This window comes from Macrobrachium rosenbergii, chromosome 25 (genome assembly GCF_040412425.1).
Source record: "Macrobrachium rosenbergii isolate ZJJX-2024 chromosome 25, ASM4041242v1, whole genome shotgun sequence".
Classification (NCBI taxonomy): Eukaryota; Metazoa; Arthropoda; class Malacostraca; order Decapoda; family Palaemonidae; genus Macrobrachium; species Macrobrachium rosenbergii.
Window position 1 is genome coordinate 28,389,100 of NC_089765.1, and position 22,292 is coordinate 28,411,391.

The following is a 22,292-nucleotide window of genomic DNA, read 5'->3' on the forward strand; positions in this document are numbered from 1 at the left end:
ACCTACTGTAGCTATGCTGCAGCAAGAGCCTTAGAGGTTTCAAGAAAAAATATCTTAACTCTTGTCTTTGAACAATTAGCAATTTATTACTATTTGTGTATGCAATGGGGGACAGAAGGCGGGCACATTCCGTAAAGGGGGACATTAGTACGTCCCCCGAAGGTAGTGATTTTTAGGGGGACAGAGATTCGAATTGGGGGACTGTCCCCTGTAAAGGGGGACGTCTGGTCACCCTAAAAATAACCCTAGACTGCATGTGCCGTGCAGAAAATGTAATTTTTTAACCTTTTTTTGCAAAAGAAAATGTTCATTACATTTACCTCGGCAAATGATGGGAGAACTATATGCATACCTCTTTCTGTCAACTATTAGTCTCCTGAATTTCCATGCGTAACATTGAGACTCGTGAGCTTGCTTTATTAGCATAAACCAGGATCGAAATTCGAATCCTAGGCAAAAGACGGTTTACTCTTCCCCAGTGAGACTGGAAGTCAGAGAGAACCATGGGAGGCCCAACTTCCTATGTGCAGCGTAATTTGGCCGCCATTTTGATTGTGTGTAACTGGAGCTGCAGTGACAGCAACGTTTTGTAAACAAACATACTCTGAGTGCACTGCAACCCACTGTGGGGCCAACAGTTTGTCTTTATGCTGGAACACAACAAACTGCCAATTTATTTGACAGTTGTTAGATTGTTCATTTTATGGACGTATATCAGAAAATAAGGGTACAAATAGGCCTATATAAGTATGTAACAGCAAGAGGACTGCTCAGATACATCACAGCCAAATGTGACTAGATCAGCAGAACAGACTTTGCTCCAAACAATACCTATTTAGGTAATTCCTTAGTGGGATAAAAAATTTATTCTTCTCAGATATTCTTACAGACATGTAGGCCTATGTGGTATATTTATAAACAAAAATAACCCATAAATGTTTAAACAATTTTATTCAAAGTTCTGTAAAATAAAATAATACATATTTTCAAACATTTAGGCTATGTAAAATTACCTGTGAAAGGACTGCAACTGGAAAAGTAATTATTGTACTTCAATGTCATTAAATGATGGCAGATATAATAGCCCCTAGGAGAAGAACATGCTAGCAAAATGTCAAGCCTTCCAAATACCATGCCTTAGCAAAATATGCCCAAAATGCTATGCCTGTACACAACCTATTGGAAATAGGTAGTATTTTTAATTACTAATCACGTACCACCACCAAAGGCATCGGCACATACACATAGCACACATTGTTTAGCATTAAAATCACCACCAGTCCACCACCAAAAGCATTAACACACAACAAGCTAGACATGGATATACTCATACTTATCTGTCAGTGTGAAGACCTGTTAACAAAATGCTCATTGGATTAATATGAATTCATTTATGGGAAATTTTCAACAGTTTTCTGTTTTTACGTAATTTCTTTTCTTTGGATGCTTTATTCTTGATTTTCAATTTATATTTTAGTCTCATTGTAACATACAATTGCTTCATAAACTGTATACTTTGAGAACATGAAGGTGTACACAAAAGATCACAATTGACATTGCGTCTCTAGCAACCTCCAGTTACACACAATCAAAATGGCCGCCGGCGCTCAGCCAATTACAATGCAGCACATAGGAAGTCGGCCCTCTCTATGGTTGTCTATGTCTAAGTTAAGAGTTAAGAAAACAAATGGAAATAAATTTGTAATCTATGACAATCATCAATGATAAATTAATTAAATAAAATCATTCTCATCTTTTACGTAGATATAATGCATGTGAACCTTCGTAAAATTTTATTTTCTGAAGTAGCTCATCGATTTTGAGGATGAGGCGAATTTTTTAGTACTAAGATATTTAATGCATTTAATTTTAAGAAATCAAAATACCTGTGCCATGGGACAAACAAAATACATAACATACAATATAATTTAGACTCATTTCTGAACTTACGCAGTTGGCGCATGCGCACTTCTGCCTCTAATGTTTATTTTGAAGTTAGTTTACCGCGAAACGAGAATGATGTTGATAAGCGCTTCCGACAATTCTTTGTTATATCAGAGGCCGGCACCGGTATTTTCAGCTGGCGAACGGCCACTTTCGACGAAAAAAGTGAGTGTTAGAAGCATGTGTCGACTTTCGTAGCTGTTAATCATTACTGTCGAAGCTGGAGAGAAGAGATCACATAGAAGCCCGGAATCAACTTGGCGTAAGCTCGCCAAGACTGACTGGAAGTTTTTGCTTCTGCTTAATATTCTACCGTAGGCTTAGCTTGAGCTAAACGAACGCAAATTATAATATCGGTAGTAGTTCGCGCTTGTGGATGATGTTTAATCGGGGCTTAACCTGTAGGAATCGTTTATAATTTAGATAGGTTTGCCTCGATGGGCCTAGTGATTTCTCACCAAACTTCCCGCACTGTAAGCCGGTCTTTCAGCTCACTTGCGGTTTATGCTTTTCTCGCCGTTAATTTTGAATTCTAAAACTGTCTTGTATTGTTTGTGATTGTATAAAACTAGCTAATTGGTGAAAAGTGTGTTTTATGTTTATGGGAAAATATATTGGCCAAATTTCACACCTACGTAGAAGGCTAGGCCTAGGAATGTCGCTGCTTTCAGCTGTCACTAGGCTACTGGTAATGTCATTTAGCGAGAGAAATGGGTGACGCTGAGGACTGCTACTGCAGCCTGGAACCCGCCAGTAACCGACCAGGATATTTACTACATTTTCTTTATGGGTAATTCTATAAATTAGCTCTGCGCCTGTTTTTACCTTTTCAACTGGTTTTTTCTACACTTTTAGGGCTTCTGATACTGGCGGTGCATTTGTTTGTTGTCGGCCAAATGGGATGTCCCTTCGCCGTGTTTAGTATTGGCCCCAGGGGCGGGCTGGTTGGGTACCCATACGTTAACAAGTTATTGCACTTGCCGGACGGGATATGAACCGTTCGAAACAGACGTACCCGTGCTCTGTCTTGTGAAGATCGCGTATGGAAATCCCTTGTTGGGTGGACTTTAATTACAGGTTAATTACATTTGACCCCCAAAAATAACGTTAAATTGTAAATAAGCAACCAAAATACTATAAGAAAATGCCATTTCTCGCTAAATACCCGCCATGTATCTATTACTTAGATCTACCATTGTTTTTAATGATTAGTGTTACTTTGAGGGGGTCCAGAGTGGGCGAAGCCTAACCCCCTCCCCTGGGCCAGGTAAGGGCATAGTGCCCTCAAATGAGGTTAGGAAGGTAAGATGTGGTTAGGTCAGGACATAGCATTTTAGGAAAGGTTAGGCATGTTATCATTATCCGAACCTGTTCCCGTCGTTCTTCACTCGCCCCTGTCTTTTGCTTATGTTTTCAGGCTACATTCATCCCCAAAGGGCTGGTACTAAACAGTGCTCGTATTGCAAATGAACCGGTAGTTACCAGCCTATGGGGGTGCGGTAGTAGTCTTCAGTTTTACCAAGCCTTAGCCTAAAAGCTAATCAGTATGTAAACTAAACATTGAAAGGGGGCACACTATTAGGAAACCCAAGCTTTTTAGAATGAGAACTATAAAAAGAATGTTGCACCAACAGGAATGGTTTACAGTACTTGTAAATGCATAAACAACAGAAATAGGCCTACTGGTTGTTCATGGCTCTAAATAATTTGGCAAAGGTGAGTAATACTACAGTGGCCTGGTTTCCACATTTTCCACTTAGAATATTTACTGCCTTTTATTTATTCTCTTGTGTAGGCTATGTTGATGATATTTAATGTCTTTTTGTTTTTACGCTCATCCCCATAGGGCCAGTACTAAAGAGGGTGCCTATTTTGCATGTAAACTGTTATTAACTGAACCAGAGAGGTGTGGTAGGCCTAATAATCTTTACTCTTGCCAAACACCTCATAGGCTAATGGATACAGACGTTACAGGGTTAATTATGGGATAGCATCCAAGCCTTACGTAGGGCATCATGTCCTTGGTGGCAATGACCCCTGCCCCACCCCTTCTCTTAGATCCACTGTAGGGTCCCATTTTAGTTTTAAGATAAAGTAAAGGAATGGGGCTGTTTGGTGATATTGGCATTAAATCTGTCTGAGAAATTTTACCAGAAATATTGGGCAACCTTATTGTGAATTGTTGATTTTTTAAGTCTCAGCTCAGTTTTACCCTAGGACATGTGCCGCTCTTGGTAAGCTTTTGTACTGTGATAATCCAGGATTTTGTGCTTGTGCTGTCAGGGTTTGTTGTCCTAACTCTTGAGCTATTTGAATTTTACTGATAAGTAGGTTGCAGTAAAATAGGGACACCTAGTTATAATTGTTAAAACCAATACCAGGGTAGCAATTTTTTCATTGTTCCATTAAACTCTAATGCTATCAGTCAGCCATTTCAGACTTAGAGAGCAGTGACATGAGCACCTGCTGACAATTTTTGAAGAAATTCCAAGTTTAACCAGAGTTTCAATGCTTGATAAAGGCACCCTTTCAGCAAGCAGTGACAAGTGTATTGAATATTTGAAGCACATGCAGTTGTCAGGCATGTCTTGCAAATGTGGAAAAGTGTACTATTGTTCACACAAGACAAAGTCTCATAAGTGAGCCACATGAATTTGGCCCTACAGCAACAAGTCTTAATGAAAAAATTAGCTCTTAGACATGGATCATTACTTGAAGGGTCTCATTTATCTTGTAGAGTTATTCTTTTAATTTTTTGCATGGTAAGACAGTATAAAAAGAATTTGATTTAGATAGAACTTAAACTATGACCTGCTGATCAGACAACTGTTGATTAGAGGAATTTCTTCAGAGATGTGTGCATTGCTTTGACATTTTAATTGAAGATAACCAATAAGATTGGAAGCTTAGTTCATATTTTGGAAATTGGTGAGAGCAAGCTTGGAAAATGCAGATATAGGCTGTGCATTTGACGGATGTTGGGTCCTCAGTGGAATTGATAAAATATTTGAGACTTTTTGCAAAGTGGTTACCAATCATAAGGCAAGATTTTGTTGCCATTATTATTGGATTGTGTGTATCTAGAAACAATAATCCACTCCAAATGTAGGAAATACAGTAGTGCAGCAATATTTGAAATTATTTCTTGTTATACCTTGCTGTTAAGCAATGTTTGAACACCTCCTATGGTCCAGAAACTTCAGAATATAACACCTTCAGAGGAACACTAAATGGGCTTAGAAAATTATGCAAGCCTAAATGTTTTTATTTGTAAATAGACAACTTATTCACTTGGTCCTAGTATTTTCAATGGAAAGACACAAGATGATTTTCGTCATGGAATTAAAAGCGTTAGTTATTTTCTAGGCCACCTTGGAAGACAACACTTATGTATGCTGTTTCTTCTCAGAAAGAATTGGTCTGGGAAGTTGTATACTGTGCTAAAAGTCATTCTGCAAACTTAGTCCAGACCTTTAGAACACCTGGTTTGCCTTCTCTTCAGTATGTTGCTAGGAAACCAACCTAATCTTCAGTTTTTAACCACATAGCTTCTGACATCTATAGGTTACTAATGTGCTCAGGCTACTTAGCCACATTTCATTGCAAACTTGCATGATCCATGTGGGCATGTGTTGGTTTGTCTATTTGAATTTTGTCTGTTTTAGTGTCAGACATCAGGACATGTAAAAACTTAAAAACAGAAATATTGAATTCCATTCCTATTTTTGTATTGACTTTAGTCAGCTCTTTCAAGGGCTTACTTGGATTTTTCACCAAATATATTTTGCAACTCGAGATCAAGTCTCTGGAGATTTAAGTTATCTCCCGTTCCTTGGTTCTTAAGTACAACTTGAAGCACTCTGTTGTCTTAAGAGCAGGCATGTGGCTATGTCATGATACCTTCACAAGATCCTTATATAATATAGTAAACCTAAATCTCTATGTTTATTGGAGTCAGTAATTGTAGCAGGTCATGCTTTACCAGATAGGAGGGATCTGGGTCAGTCATCCTTATCTTCATAATCTCATCCCTCATTTGTGGCTTACTTAAAGATATGTGTACCCTGGAGTACTTTCCTCAATGTCTCATATGCTTAGTGAATTTACCTCTTTGGGATTATTTCTCTCATTTCAAATCCATTACTCTGAGAAGCTGCCATAATTTTGATTTATGCATTTTTGCTTTCCTGCCAATTGCCAGAGAAGGATTGACTACTGGTATGCCCTTCAGCAGCTCCTCTGCATCGTCCTCCCTCCAGAATTCTGGGACATTCCGTAACATTCATGGTCTTATGGCTTTTTCAGACTAAGAATATATACACAGGTAGCCTAGGCTACTATGGGTTCTGTTAGTTTAGTGACATTTTTGGGCCAAATACGTAGGCTATATAATATAAGTTTGGGAGATGAGTCTGCAAGATGTGGTTATTTTCTAGAATGTCTTTGGAATAGTTGAAGGAGGAGTACGTTACTGTAGGCATAATGCGAGTGATTATTCCTTCAGTGGTTAAATGATAATACAGTACAAGAAAAACTTGTCTGCCATTAATGTCTGGCTTCTTTTCAGTCTCGTGGTTCTCCAAAGTTTGCTCCACCTCCTAGGGCACCAGTGAAGAGTTGTCCAGTTACAAGAATATTTTCAAGAATTGATACTGAACGTGATCGTCCTCAGCCAGTATCTTTTAGAGATGATTCAGATACATGTAAGTATATGCTTTCATACTATGCAGATACTGTATTTGACAATGTAAACCAGATTTCTAAGTTTTGTTTTTAAAATTGGGGAAATTGTAATGTAAGCCCTTTGCTTGCTGCAAGGACTATAGTAGCTTGAACCCCAAGGTCACTCCTTTCCTGTAATCTTTTTTTATTATTATTATTATTATTATTATGAGGAGAATGAAGTTATTTGTTGTATGAGGAGCAATCCTTCTTTGAGAGATTTTTTTAGTTTTGTTGGCAGTCTTGGTTGCACAACTAAAACTGATAGCACAGGGTATTGCATCTCATTTTGTAAGAGTGAGATTCTTACTATGATGATCGCTTCAGCTGGTATAGCACTTACTATTTTGATTACTTCAACTGGTATAGCCCTGTAAATACTGTTATCTCTGAGAAAGGACTGTCAGTAGAGACAGTACAAGCTTGGAAGATTCCATATCAGGAAAGGCTTTTTTATGGACTAGTTGGGTTATTTATCTGTTGTTATTTTTTATTAAATTTTTTCTTTTCTAATCCATGCAATACATTTGTGTTAAATATCTGTACAGGTATTCATTTTTAAGTAATTGTATAAAAAGTAAAGTAGATCCTTTGGATTTAGGTGGTACAGTAATTGGTGGAAATAATTTTTCCTGTTACAAGGTTAGTCAAGTAAAAAAGCTTTTCTTTGTAAGATTCCGTGTTGACTATAGTCTTTCAGACACTACGATAACTAGGGTGTGGCCAGGAAAAGAATACAGGAATGCCAGATCTATTTATCCGTTTTAAATTGCACCCTCAATGTTAATCCATTGTTTAAAGCTTTACCTGAGGAAACTTAAATATATTTTGGTCCTTCTTGCTGATTTCCCTTCTTTGCTGTGCTCTTTGGTAATAATAACCATAACAGTACCATATTATGTGTTTAACCCTTTCCAATCCTCTTAGAGCCCAGCCAGGCAGCTCCTCCTTTCTAGGTCTGTCATTGACAGTAACACTTAAAGGTGTTTGCAGCTGCAGAAGCATTTATAAAAACAAGCATAATTTCTCTTGCTTTCATCTTTTTCATATGAATTGTATATGGTTGAAAAGCTGATAAAATGCCATCTTTATATATACTGATTATGATCAGACAAATCTTTCTCTAATGAAGTCCATAAAAAGACATCAACGTAAAACTATTGGAAGGACAATTTATCCGTGTGATTTTTTGTTACTACACAAAGATTTAGAAAAATTCTTCTTCTTTGTTATTTAAATTGTTTTATTATTACAGTGCTACCCTGCTTTTTTGCACTTCATTTTGTTGCGGATTTTTGTGGAACACGTTACGTATTCACTTTTCCACAGGGTAACTTTTACTATTTCATGGATTTTTTAGATAACATTACTACAGTGTAAGTACAGTATGCTGTAAATTATTTTTATCATTAAAAATCTGTATTTAGTCATGAACGCAATATGAAAAAATACAGTAATTAGTGAATAAACAGTGTTGCTATATGAAAAAAGTGAATTAGCGATAATTTCAATTGTTTTAACCAATATATAAAGAAAACTTGATGGCTTCAATACTGTGAGAGAAAACGTCTATGCTTATGTATGCAGGGTAACTTGATTAGTTGTCAAACTTTCTGTAAAACAGATTTATTTAATTTCTATTAAAGATTTAATTTGTATTAAACATTATATAGATATTGCACTGTGTTTACATTATTAATAGTAATATTTTAAAATTAGTAAATCATTGTTATAAGCATTTTAGGGGGAATATGTACATAAGAGTAACAGTTGTAAAAAGGGTACTAATCTAAGATGACTTACGGTGTTTTGGGATGGCGGTTTGGGATGTATTTTTGTTTGATCTGATATTAACTTGTTTTAGTATGATAATGTAAGGTATATTTTTGTTTGAACTACTAAATTAGGCAGTGAATTTTTAAAATAGACAGTTATAAGCATTTTAGTTTAAGGGCTACAGGGTATTTGGCAGTTACAAGCATTTTTAGAGGGGATTTTGTGTTTCTGCAGTGGGTTCTGGAACCTATATATCCCAGTGAAAAAGTGGGGGGAGCACTGTATAAAGGAGTCATTTATGAATGTCATGGTCGAATATAATTAAAAATCTTTTAAAACTAATGTAAGAAAAAGCTGTTTTCTTTGTGGTATTTTCACACACCATACTAGTTACAGATTTCAAAGATATTTCATCGTGGCTGATATGATACTTATTCTGACAATTATTAGTAATGTTACTCATATCATTTCAATCCTGATTAAATGTTCTATTAATTTATCACAATGTATTAATCTTCTTCAGCCTTGTTTTTTGTTCAGTAAATGACAATTGAACTCCATCCGTGCAAAAACTGATGTTTTATTACAGCATGAAGGGGGGAAATTTTACAGTCTGCCCAAGTGTTGCTCAGAATGGGACGAGCCACTGTCCCTTTTGTTGTCGTCTGCCTTAATATCAACATCAGTCTCTGGATTTTCAAATATTTCTTCATCTTTATTATAAAGTGCATCTGGATATGACATATCATCATCTGTAGGGATGTGCTTCGGTGCAGACGATAAGAAAACTAAGGGTATGGAGTCGAAGGAGCAGGTTTGTTGTGGAATGACCATTACCACAAGCAGAGGCCAGGACAAAGCCAAATCCCAGACTAAACTCCTACCAAGGCTGCCAAAACATTCAGTTCATTTTTTTAAGTTTTATGGGGCTGATTTAGGGGGAAAATTTATATAAGAATGTAGAAAGTTCAAGGGAGAATCCATAGAGAATGGTGCTTAGATCCACAAAAGGAACAATAGGTCGAACCAGAGCAGTGACTGATTATACTGAAGGCAAGCTCTACTTACAGTAGGACTGGAAATGGTAAATGCATTAATTCTCAAAATTTGTGTGGGTGGTTTGGCAGGAAAAGTTTCTTAAGCTATTTGATAATAGTCCATATTCTATTTTAGAGTTATTTATTATTTATGTGATTACATTTTTTCAGTGCCTCTGCATGAGCACGATTGTACTTTAATCAGAGTGGCCACTATTGTGTGTGTGTGTTTTTTTTTTTTTTACAACCTGCAAAACAGGTTTGGTAGTGTCAGCCAAAAATTATGCTAGATCTCTTTGTTTTTATGAAAATAAAGTAAGTTTGTAATAAAAACATATGAATTTGAGTATGATTTTGACATTGTCATTAAATTAATAAATATATATTTTTTTAAAATTTCACTTGAGGAGGCTTTTATAAGTCAGAACTTTTAATCGTAAGAATGTGATATTTGACAACACATGAATTTCGCCCCAACCTGGCAACCTTAGAGTGCTTGAAAAACCTATAACCTTTCGAACTGTAGCCAGGAAAAATCCCTTACATATTAACCTTCATTTCACTGTCATCTAGTTCCTACAGTGCCATTTACAATAGTTTTATATTTCTAATAGCTGTGGTTGTCTATTTGAATCTTTAACAGTTGTATTGTTTTTATTGTATTTCAGCTTTTATAGCTCACAGTCCTGTTTATAGTGCTGAAAAACCAGCGTTGTACTTTGAACAGTGTTATACAATTGAAGAAAGGCTTGGTGTTGGATCATTTGGTGAGGTCTTTAAAGTTAGAAGTAAAGAAGATGGAAAATTGTATGCCTGCAAGAGAACACTCCTTCGGTTTCGAGGTGAAGGAGACAGGTAGGATATAAAACAATTTTCTTTGTATATTTTAGGGGTAGAGGAGACAGGTATAGTAACAACTCATTTCTGCCTTTACCTGCATTTTTTAAGTGTGAAAAGGTATGGCCCCTTCATTATCATCATCACCATAATTGTTTTTACATTAATTACTCCCCTCATGGGGTAAGACATGCAATGAGTTCTCTTGACTCTTGTCTGTCCTGTGAACTTTCTGCCTGTGATTTATTGGGCCTTTCTACAGGTGTTACTTTCAGATATATTGTTTTTCTTACTAAATGTTCTCATCTCTTTTCATCACATGTTCAAGTCATCTTGACCTCTGAGATCTACATCAGTTTTCCAACCGCTTGATACCCCATCTCTTCAGCACTGCCACATTCGTAATGCCTTCTTCCTACTGCACTATAACCACAAAGATTCTGTATTTGCACATTTTCAGAATTTCCATGTTCCTGCTTCATAGAGTGGTGGTGCAGGTCTTATATGCAGTACATATCCGAAGTCTTTGACTAGTTTTCTTGGTGATTTTATTAAATCACATGTTCTGGTTGTGTCCTGGGACTTTTACATTTTCATCTTCCTTAGGGCCCTTTGAACTTCTTCAGATGTTATAATGTCAGATAATCCTTCTGTCATGTCAGAACCATCCATTTCATATTTATTTTCTTTGCTAAGAAGGTTTTCATATCATTGCCTTAATTTTTCCATTATCTTTTCAGCTTTTATTCAGTTTTCAACTTCTGCATACCTTGCCCTTTTCACATGATTTCCATCTTTCCAGGGCCATTTCACCAACTTGAATATTCCCCTCCCCCCCAGCTGTGTTGATGTTCTTATTCTGTTTTTCCCAAATCTCTGCCTTTGCCACCTTTTTAACCTCTCAACTCTCCCTGTGTACTTTTGCATGCTCTTCTCTGTCTACCCCCTGCCAGAGCTTGAAGGTTCTTCACTTCTCTTCACTTGAATTTTCTGCATCTTAATTCCTTATAAATGCACAAAATCTCTTGAAGCATCTGTATCATTCGAAAGTCAGAATATCAGTAATCTTTCCTCTTTCAGGTAAGTTAGGTTTGTTATGTGTGGTGTAGAATACTTTGTGCTTATTGTGACTGGCATGTACTGGTTGTCTGAATGATAAGGAGTCTTTGGGTGTTGTTGGTCCCCTTGACTGTGGTGTTGGGATGGAGGGTGTAGTGTTCATCTAAAATTTGATTAACACTGTAAAAGAAAATACTTTATTAAATTCCTTGTGGTACATTTTTATCTTTAAAATTTAAAATAAATACGCACAGTGCTCCCATCATTCTGTCCCAACATAAGCCACATCCATAGCCAAAGCAAATTGTAATCTAAATGATGCAAGTAATTATAAAATCAAATACAAAACTATTAAATGGTTTGCAGAAAATCCTAGTGTAATACAAGATGAAACAGAATTGGTACTAGATTACAAAACCTATGTTTTACAAACTCAGTGTAGGGTCCTGATTTGTAAAATAATTACCCAAATTGTTAATTCTCCTTTTGGAATGTGTTGGCGACAAAACTACACAAAAAATTATACTTTAGCAAGCAAAATGTATCATTTAAGAACTTCATCATATCACCTTAGCCTTCCAAAACTATATCCACAGTCAAGTAACTACAATCCTGAAAAACAATGCTTCTTATGCACTTTACTGTATGATGAATGCTGTGTATGTACAAGTTTACGAAGAAAATTAAAACAACGGTGAGATTACTAGTAAGCATGACTAGTAAGCATGATGCTAGCATACTTCATGTTCACTAAACTCCCTGCTGTTGACATTTCATATGGCTCCTGTTTTCTATGTACTTTAGAATACATATGGTTTACTGTTATATTATTGGCAATCATATGTACTGTACTCTGCATAGTGTACAGTTTACACTAGAATCTGTAGTGTTATGTGGGTCATTCAGCTAATGAGTTTAATAATTAGTTAATTGGATTTATATTGCCTTGCTTTACCTAAGACCCACGTAATTCTGTCAAGTAAGGCTAAAATTAACTCTAAAGGACAGATATTGAATAGATCAGGTCGCCAATTAACACTAGTTAACAAAGAATAGAGGTTTATTTTATAACCACAGGAATGAATTCAGCAAACTTACTGGAACACTAGTTTCAACAAAAGTAAAATAAAATGAAATGGATTATTTACAGGAGCTAACAGCAGCTTAGAATATTAGTCCTACTTAGGACAAACCTCAATGCTATATAGAAATGAACGCAACAGATTTATGTGTGCCTCAGATGCTTTATCAGGCATTATTGCAGGGTCGAATTGAGGCTTCTGGGTACTGATGATGCAGATTCTTCTCCAAGAAAGAGGATTTTTCTGGAAAAAGAATAATCCAGATTATTAGAGAAACTCTCACTTGTCATTACTTAATCACAAGGGGATGATTCTTATGTCAAGAATAATACTGTTATCACCATGGAGGATAAGTTATGTGACTTCATTAGACAACAGTAATTGTACTTAATAGGTGACTTCATAAATGGGATAGGTTTTACTAGGATTTCTTAGTCAGTGACTGTTTAAGAGAGGAAAATTTGAACAAGGAAAAATGAGAGTTTCAGTTGAAGGGAAAGAGAACTGGGAGCAATTGTCAAATCAGACTTAACGCTGGGTTAGCTGATGCAGTGATCAGTTACATAAGATTCCTTGGTCTGTTGGAATAACAATATTCTCCCTCATTTTGAACAAAGGAGGAGAAAACAAAGGAACACGTCCATGCTGTCTTCCATGCTCTGTGGCAGCTGCGTGGAGAGTCTCCTGACGCTTGGGCAGCTTCTTGCTGTTTTCGTCAAAACTCTGCCTAGCCAGGGCCTGACCTGAAATGACAATGGACTTGCCAGTACACAAGATAGAGGAAATTGTGTTGTAAGAACAGTATAACTAAGGTCTGGCCGAGCAAAACTGTATCCCTCTATGACTTTCTAAGCTAAAAGTCTCGCCCTTTGGCGAATTTAATTTGAAAACACTGCTTCCTGCTCACCTTTCCTCACGGGAGAAATCTGTATTCTTCCTAATTTTAACTAGAGAATTAATTCTATTCTACTAAGAGGCAAGAAAGAGAGGTTGAACAGTGAATATTTATAATAGTAAAAAGTTATATTATTAAGCTGTGGAACATTCTTGTTTCTCCTTCTCTGTGCCTTGGCTTGTATTGTGGTGTAGCATGCCTAGCTTACAACTGGATCACCCACATTTGATTCTCAGTCCAGATGAGGAGGGATGAATGGGTCACATTTAGGGTGTGGGGGGAGAGAGAGGAAAAAAAAAAGTGTTCATTGCTCAACCAGATATGTATACCATCATAATGGGGGGTCTCAGTGAGGTATTCCTTACCTTAATGATTTGAATCTGTTCATAAATTGAGATTCTCATACATCTTTCTGTATGGTATCATAATTAAGTAATTTCAATAATTTCAACACTTACCAAATTGAAATTTTTGGTGTACGTACTTGAAGGCAGTATCCCATGTGGCTAATGGTACTGAGGAGGCATTACATCTCAGTTGCCTTCAACTATGGTGGCAATCTGGATAAGCCACCAGGGCATATCCAGAGGCCAAGTGAGATATCCTCCTCTGATGTTATACAAGAATTGGTGAAGGGGTGTGGTCAAGCAACTATATGATGTGATGGTGATGGAATTGGAGGTGGGTAGTTGGGGGAAGGCAGCCATGAAGGAATCCTCAAGCCTAAAGTGATGAAAGGATTGCTGATGTTGACACTTGCAGTATGGAGGGACCTGACCAAGGGTATTACCTGACCATTCCCTGTCAAATCGGGGATGGCTGAAAAACTAGTTAAGTTGTTGATTGCCTATATCAGACTTTTATGTACTTTCATAATAACAAAAAAAGTTATTAAGAAACAGTGTGTCAGTACATGACACCTTATTATAGCTGGAGGAAAGGAAGAAAAAGAACATTTTCATGACTATGTTATATTTGTACCTCACTGTAGATTATTTGTTTTACTGTACACACATTGCAACCAGTGTACATTACATCAGTAAATCCAATAATAAACAACTTTATGGCCATATCCTACTTGCCTATCAGTTTATACATATGCCATTGTGTGTTCTTTTGGCCACCATTTGAATAAAGATCTAGATGTACAGTACAAAAAAAGCATGGAGTTTAAATAAATAGCATTTTAATGCCTGTAGCCCTTTTTCTAATTTTTTGAATGGTGACTGTAGTGTACATTATTGTACAGTATAAATTTATTATGTACAATACATGGTGTAAATTATGCCGCAAATCATTGCATTACACCGTCAAATTGTAGGCAGTGGAAGCTCTTTCTTAACACCCCTCCTTATCAATAAGGCAGTTAATACTCAACACACTCATTGAGCCAGTCACCATACATGGCTTGTTTCCATGGCTGAGCAGAGGTATTTTTTGCAGTCCCATGTAGGTAGTTTAATCTTTGCTGCAAACACTGTGTTCTTTTATTGTCATGTACAGTAGTATGGTTAATTGTGTATATCCCTGTTCACTCTGAGAAAGGTGCATGAGCGTAGTGCAGTTAAATGAGGGATTACTTGTATATCACAACAGATTGTGTGTTTATGAGCAGTATATTCTCAGTTTTATTTCTGTTCATCATTCTGTGAAAATTGTTAGGAATATCAAAGTCTCAGGTTTGGAATTTGTGTGGTAGGTTATCCTTGACTGTGTTTAAAACTCATCTCAGTTGTTGTACTACATATTACCTTATAATACATTTGTTGTAATCAAGTTCGTTGGATGGCATAAGTGTATTTTGTTTTCAGTAGTTGTTTTTTGCATCAAGTTTATTGGAATGCATTCATGCATTTTGTTTAGAGTAATCAGTATCACTGTATTGTGATATTGTGAATTTAGCTTACTGTGATATATTCAAATGCATATTTTTCACATATGTTGCCATTGAGACTTGTGACATATCAAGATTGGTTGTGAGTTTCCATGTCCAAAATGGTGATATTTAGATGTCAGTGTATAACAGTCCTTTATTCTTTTGTAGACGGAGAAGAATGGAGGAAGTGCAGAAACATGAAAAGTTACCAAAACACAAGAATTGTGTTGAATTTTATCGAGCATGGGAGGAGAGGCAGCATCTTTATCTCTTAACAGAAGTTTGTTGCATGTCCTTAGCAGATGTCGCCAATGACCGTCATGATATCCCAGAATCTTTAATTTGGGATTATTTAGTTGACTTACTACAGGTAAATGAAAATTTTCATTTTGGTATTTTATCCCTTGTTTGTAACATGTTATTTCATTTTTCATAACAAACCACTAATCATAGAAATGCCACATCAGTTTGTGGTGATACCCAGACACACTTGGGACGCTTGTGCCACCTGAACCCTCAGTCATCCTTCTACCAACCACCTCATTTTTCCTATGAACCCTCAGACATCCATCGACCAACCAACTCATTTCCCATGAACTCTCGGGCATCCATATTTCAACAACCTCATTTGTTCCTATAGCAGTACAAATCACCACCTTTTATGTAGGACTACACTCAGCATGAGCTAGAATCAATAATTGAACTGGGTAACAAGCTAGTTAACTGTTGGTAGGAAGGTAAGTCTGGGAAGATGGCATCACTTGCCATCAATGAGCAGTTTTTCTTCAGCTGCTGTCAAGTGAGGAGAGGATATGTGGAGGGAGAGGGGCCATCTAAATCTGTCTACATCAGAACACTCGTCCTTCAGTGACAGCATTAATTTTCTTTGGTTGATTGAGCATTAATTTCCTTTTGATTGGTCTGTGTAATGTTTTACTTTGTGCTACATTAATAATGATTTGGTGCCCTTATAAAGCTAGTGAGTTTTAGCTTTATCATTGTATGTTTAGAAATTCACAGAAATTAAAAACAAACATTGATATCATGAGTAAAAGTTAGCTGTAATGAAAAAATTTGTTTACTGAGTAAAAAAGTATGGTAAATTGCCTTTCCAGTGCTATGAAATTCATTACTATTTGAACCAAGTATGATGTCACAAGTGCATTAGAAAAAATGTAAATTATACTACAGTAGTGAGCAGAATAATGGCTTATGTCACTTTTTTTATTTTCTATAAATTATGATAAATATCAGTCTCCATAACAACAGCAACAAGCATTCATACTCCCCATATTCAGATTTCATTGTTATGATGCTTTTTATGATTTTTGGCAAAGTTATTAAGAAAGTATCTTTCAAAATCATCAGAATCTTGGAGGTTGAAAACTGGATGACGACTACAATTGTCATCAGAATCTCAAAGGGTTAATTTTACCATGGATAAGTTGTGTGAAAGGCATTAGTGAGTAAGCACTTTTTCTTCAGCCACTGTCTAGTGAAGAAGACTTGCTCCACTCTGCTGAATGTTAGTTAACTTTACCAATGGCAGGTAGTGTGAAGGGTGTTGAGTTTATGGGATGCTTCATGCCGACAGATCCTTCTCACTTCTCCCTTCCAATGCTATAATAACCATATACCAGTGCAGAAATTTAAAACATTTAAAGGGGAACCTTGGGATAAAAATCTTGATTTTCAGGTCTCTGAATCTGTAATTGAGTTAAACTTCAATCCTGAATGGGAGGCTGAATTGCTCCATGTTAGTTCATTCAAAGTGAAGAAGGATTTGAGCAGTTCAAATTTTCATCCATTTGGATTAAGGTCAAGGGAGAGCCTATCATTACGTCTTATTTGTGGGAGCTAGGAATTTCTACATTAGCTTAGAAACCAAACATAGAATCTGACAAGCACATCCTGTTCATTTAAGGAAACTTTTTATTTTAAATATTTATAGTAAGTTTTTTGCTGGAATTTCAAGCAAAATGTATCATTTTCTTTGTTCCTACAAAAATACAAACCTTCGTTCTTTACATAGGATTCAGCTTGTGGATGCGAGCTGGAACAGCCGTTTAAGTTTCAGACAAGGTTGTTAACTGCCAACAGTAAGGGGGAAGCCCTGCCCACTCATCAGTCTGCACTCCACTTTGCTTTCGGCCGCCTTTGAGTGAAGACGTCTGTTGCGCTCTCCGCCCTACTGCGTTTTGCTTTCATGCTTTTTTAAGTTTTTATCTTGTTTGTTTGCTTGTTATGTTGAAAATAAAGTATTCAAACCCCTAATTTACAACTGCCTTCTACCAAGAGGAAACCGACAATCCTAAGGTGCTGCCTGGGGAAAGACCAACCTTATAATCAGTTTCTTCTATTAAGGTTGATCGCCATACCTTATGTGTTTCATGCCATAGGTGTGACTGAACAGTGGGTGTAATTTCCCAGGAAAAAGAAGAGGGAAGAAAGTTTCTCCGGTTTCACTGGATTGCAGTACTCCACCAGTGACACCGATGATCGTCTCTGATTCCTGCTTGCCCCTGGCCAAACTTTCACCTGCTGTTACTACTCCTAAGGGAGTGGTTTCCCCTTTGCTGATTCCTGCTGCTTCGTCAATAGGGAGCCACTGAAGGGGGAAGTTTGCCAGCCTGATTCTTCTCTGGCAGTTTTGCTTCACTTGGAAGTGTCCTCTGGAGGATGCTCCCTCATGGGGTAGGGGGAGACTGTCTCACCTTTGCTGCAGGTGCTGTTGAGCCCAAGGAACTTGTGGAGTTGTGGCCTTCCCTAGGCCTCACGGGAGAGCCAAGTGTGTGTGATCTTATTCATTGCTTGAAGGCTGTGCAGGGCTTTCCCATCACTGTTGCTTCTGTAACCGTAATGCTTCTACTGTTATGGTATTTACCGGCTTGAGGGTGACCACTACTGCCGTAGTATCACCAGACATTCTGTTGGTACTGTACCCCCAGGTGTTGCCATCAACTTCATCACTTGGTGGCATCTTCCTCCACACTTTGTTGTCTGTAGCCACCCTTGGCAAGAATGAGAAGTCAGAAAAGAGGAGAAGGAAGTCATAATCGTTGCCTTTGTCTTTGTCTTTGTTGTCATCATCAAGTGCTGTCGCCCCCCCCCCCTCCCCTTCCTTCCAAAGCTTACCAACAACCATATCACTTGTTTACACTAAAAATAACTGTGGATGAAGAACACTAGCTGGTGGAACTCCAGACAGAATAGCTCTTGATTTGCTAAAGATTCCAGCAGCAGCAACATGCTGCTGCCTACCTGTAGGACAATCTTAACATAACCTAAAACATATCCACCATCTCTAAGATTCTGAAGTTTATAAATAAATGTCTTGTGATTTACTAAATCGAAAGCAGCACTAAAATCCATTGGAATTACTTTAACCTCAAAACTCTTATGAAGGTTCTCTTTCAAATGGCATGTTGAATCTAAAAAAATGTAATTTATTTGAATAGGGTCCCTCCTTAAATTTGCATTTATCATATGTCAATAGTTGATAAAGGAATATAATTCACAGAGTTTTTGTTCAATTGATTATATATAGGTGTACTGGGTTATATTATAAAATGCATTTCTTACTGTGTATCACATTATAACGGTTAGAGAAATTCTTCTTTAAGGTACACTCAGGAGGCAAGGCAGTTGTTCCAACTGCTTTGATTGCTGCTTGCTTGTGGTGTTTTGGATCAGTTTGACAGTCAGATCTGTTGATCAGAGGGTTCCCTGCTGATCAGCAATCAAGCAAGTTACTCTCGGGACATTTACTCACCAGAGGAAGTTGACTTGCCAGAAGATGCATAGACTACTGTCTGTACTCTTCTCTCAACAAGAAGTTTTAGTTGGGAGTTGCCACTTTTAAAAATAATTTAGATTTAACATCCTTTTTAAATGCAGGCCCCTGGCAGTGCGAGTCAACCATTGCTACCTTTTATTTCATAGACATAATACAGAAATTGATGGACCTGTATTATTTGGGATCAGAACTTCCAGTGGTCATATTTTACCTTTTTTGGATAACCATTGTAATTTGTCATCTTCCACCTCTTCACAGTCCATTTTCATATGTTTTCTCCAATCAGAAAGACCTTTAACTGATATAATGGCCTTGCTTTACAAAATGTGGTTTTAACCTTTACTATGATTGACCCAGTGAGCTGCTAGAGCCTTGGTTCCAACTTTTTTTCATGCATTCATGTAGGGAGTGCACTCATTCCAGCTCCAGTTATATCTACAATTACATGTTAAGTGAGGAAGGTGATTGAGATGCCTAAGGGTCCAGGTGCCACATGCATTGTGCGGTTACTGTACTACTGTGTATCATAAAAAAGACTTGAACCATGTTAACATTTAGGATATGAATGCACTGCAGATAGGTGATTGATGAGCTTGTATGAAAAAACTTGTTTCATGTTACAAAACCATTTTCTTTTCCAGGGTGTACAACATTTACATAAACATCAGTTGGTTCACATGGACATCAAGCCTGAAAATATATTCTTTGGATTTGATGGGCTCTGTAAATTAGGAGACTTTGGGCTAGTTATTGATATGTCACAGGTAATGTGAAAGATTTTTGTGTATTTTGAAGGCATGATTGCATTAATTGAAGGTATCAAATTGATAATCTCAGTATTAAGAAAATAAAATATATTGGAGCACAGAAAACTACTCTTATTTTATATTAATGCTGATTATCAGCAAATTTGCATGAATAATAGAACCTCAATATCATGAAGGGTTAAAGAGGGGTAAAATTTCAGCTGTAAACTCTTGACGGGCTGTTCTTTGTGTTCTTTTTGACAACCCCTTCCCCTACCTTCCATGTAAGAATTTTTAAAAGCATTGAATTTTTCATATTTAAGTTATGTATTTATCTTTCAGCAACTGTAAAATTGTTTTGCAATTTCAGTCTTTATCCTTTTGAGTATTTTTAGAATTTTCATATATTTTATGCATAAAAATACTTATCAGTATCAATTTACTGTGTATTGATATTAATTGTGAATTCAGACAGTAACCTGGAAGTTCCTATATGGAATAACTAAGCTTGTTTATACATTTTTCATTGAAAAAATTCAGTTTCTCATACTGTTGGTTAATATACTGTAGATGATTTCTGTCGTAGAAATACTGTGGTGCACTGGTCTAGGTATTAAACTTTATAAAGTGATTTTAGCTGTAGGTTATCTGGATTTTAAGTTGAAATAATTGTTTATTCCTTGTCAGCAGCAACCAGTTTGTCTAGTTAATAATTGTCATGTTTGGGCAAAAAGGGAAGACTTTGAAGATTATTGGCCTTGTCACATTTTGAAATCTGCCTATTCTTGACTACTACAGTATTCCTAAATTTTCCATCAGTATGGGTAGGGCCAAGTTCACTACAGGCTCTGTATGCTGGAGGTAGCTGGATTTACCAGCATCACTTTAAAAAATTTCTAGGGGTTATTGGTTGTAGGGAGTGAACTGGAATAGAAAATGGGTTGGATGTTTTATAATTTTGCATTAATGTACTGTCATTCTTTTTAGTCTGAAAACTATGTTACCCAAGTAAATTTAAAAACTTGACCACATTTGATATATTACACTAACTTGGATCATTAATCCAGGTTCACTGTGTCCTTTTTGTCTTCATTTAGTATTGTTACAGGACTGTCATGATGGTTGGGATTTAAAATTATTTTTAAAAATTGTTTTGATCAAAGTTATTTGTCAGATTAGTGACTAAGCTTTTTTGCAAGTTGTCAAAGCTCTTCGTTGGGTGAGTCGGTAGAGCTGCGGACTGTCACTCGATGGGCCGGAGTTCAATTTCCCGGCCGGCTGATGAAGAGTTAGAGGAATTAATTTCTCGCTAAAATATGGTTCAGATTCCTCAATAAGCTGTAGGTCCCGTTGCTAAGTAACCAATTGGTTCTTAGCCACGGAAAATAAGTCTAATCCTTCGGGCCAGCGCTAGGAGAGCTGTTAATCAGCTCAGTGATCTGGTAAAACTAAGGTATACTTAACTTTTTTTGTCAATATGTAAGAAATCTTACTACCTAGACATCATAAATACAGTATCTATTATTATATAAAAAAATGAACATCTTGAAAAGACACTAGAATGTTTAATTTAGTTCAAAGATTACGAACATCCTATGCAAATCGTGTTGGTAGACAGTTCACAGAATGATGTAAGTCCTGCTGCAAATATCAGCCTATTCCTGAATAGATATTTTTGCCCTCAAGGTATTAGTAAATATATCTTGAATACTTTAGTTCCAAAAACCATTTGGTTGATTAGACCATGGCTCATACAGTTGTCCAGAGAAATGAACTCCAGTCCCAGTAACTAACCCTTCTCAGTAATCAAGGCAAAGGAAAAGGTGTAATATGGTAGTAGTCAGAGGTCAGACAGCTTGAAGTTGGTGGAATATGATGTAGGAAATATTAATAAAAATAGGGAAAGAAACATACTATCCCTTATTAAGCCAAAAAGCAAGTATCTAAGGCCAGATGAGACTGCTCTACAAAGGACAGAACATCAGACCTTGTCTGTTGGCATCTCACAGGGTTTTGAGGTAAAAGAACAGAGAAGGTATTAGAGCCCATGTTCTCCAGTGGGGCACACCTCTAGACATACTGGAGGCCGAGGGAGAATTTACAGCGAAACCTTGTCTTCAAACTTTTTTTTTTTTTACCTCTGGAGAGGTCCCCTGCAGTGATGCTACATCCATTTAATTTTCACACTTGAAGGAATTCATTCAGAAAGGTACCAAGCTCTAGACAGAGTTGAAGTCTCCGGTTGAAAAAGTTATTACAGGGAGTAATTTTGCAGCCACATCATTGTTTCAGAATGACAGGGTGATGGGTCCCATCACTGATTTCAGTTTGGGATTTTTGATATCTGTCTTGAATTGAATATAGAAAAATAGGCCAAAGGCCAAGCAATGTGACCTATGAGGTCATTCAGCGCTGAAACAGAAATTGACATTAAAAGGTTTGAAAGATGTAACAGGAGGAAAACCTTGCAGTTGCACTATAAACCAATTGTTAGGAAGGGGTGGAAAGTAAGATGGAAGAAA

General features: G+C 36.9%; 1 protein-coding gene across 2 annotated transcripts in view; it reads left to right on the plus strand.

Moving 5' to 3' along the window:
- The first annotated feature begins 1,963 nt into the window (after positions 1-1,963).
- The window catches only part of Myt1 (protein kinase, membrane associated tyrosine/threonine 1), a 52,092-nt gene continuing 31,763 nt past the window's right edge, over positions 1,964-22,292 (plus strand). Inside the window, exons 1-5 of one of the 2 annotated variants that reach the window (XM_067127210.1) lie at positions 1,964-2,109; positions 6,512-6,647; positions 10,148-10,334; positions 15,397-15,598; positions 19,666-19,788. In XM_067127210.1, coding sequence (XP_066983311.1) covers positions 1,981-2,109; positions 6,512-6,647; positions 10,148-10,334; positions 15,397-15,598; positions 19,666-19,788 — 777 coding nt within the window. In that variant the 5' untranslated portion in view covers positions 1,964-1,980. Of the gene's footprint in view, positions 2,110-3,552; positions 3,661-6,511; positions 6,648-10,147; positions 10,335-15,396; positions 15,599-19,665; positions 19,789-22,292 lie in introns of those variants that run through there. The other variant, XM_067127211.1, reaches the window with a different exon arrangement.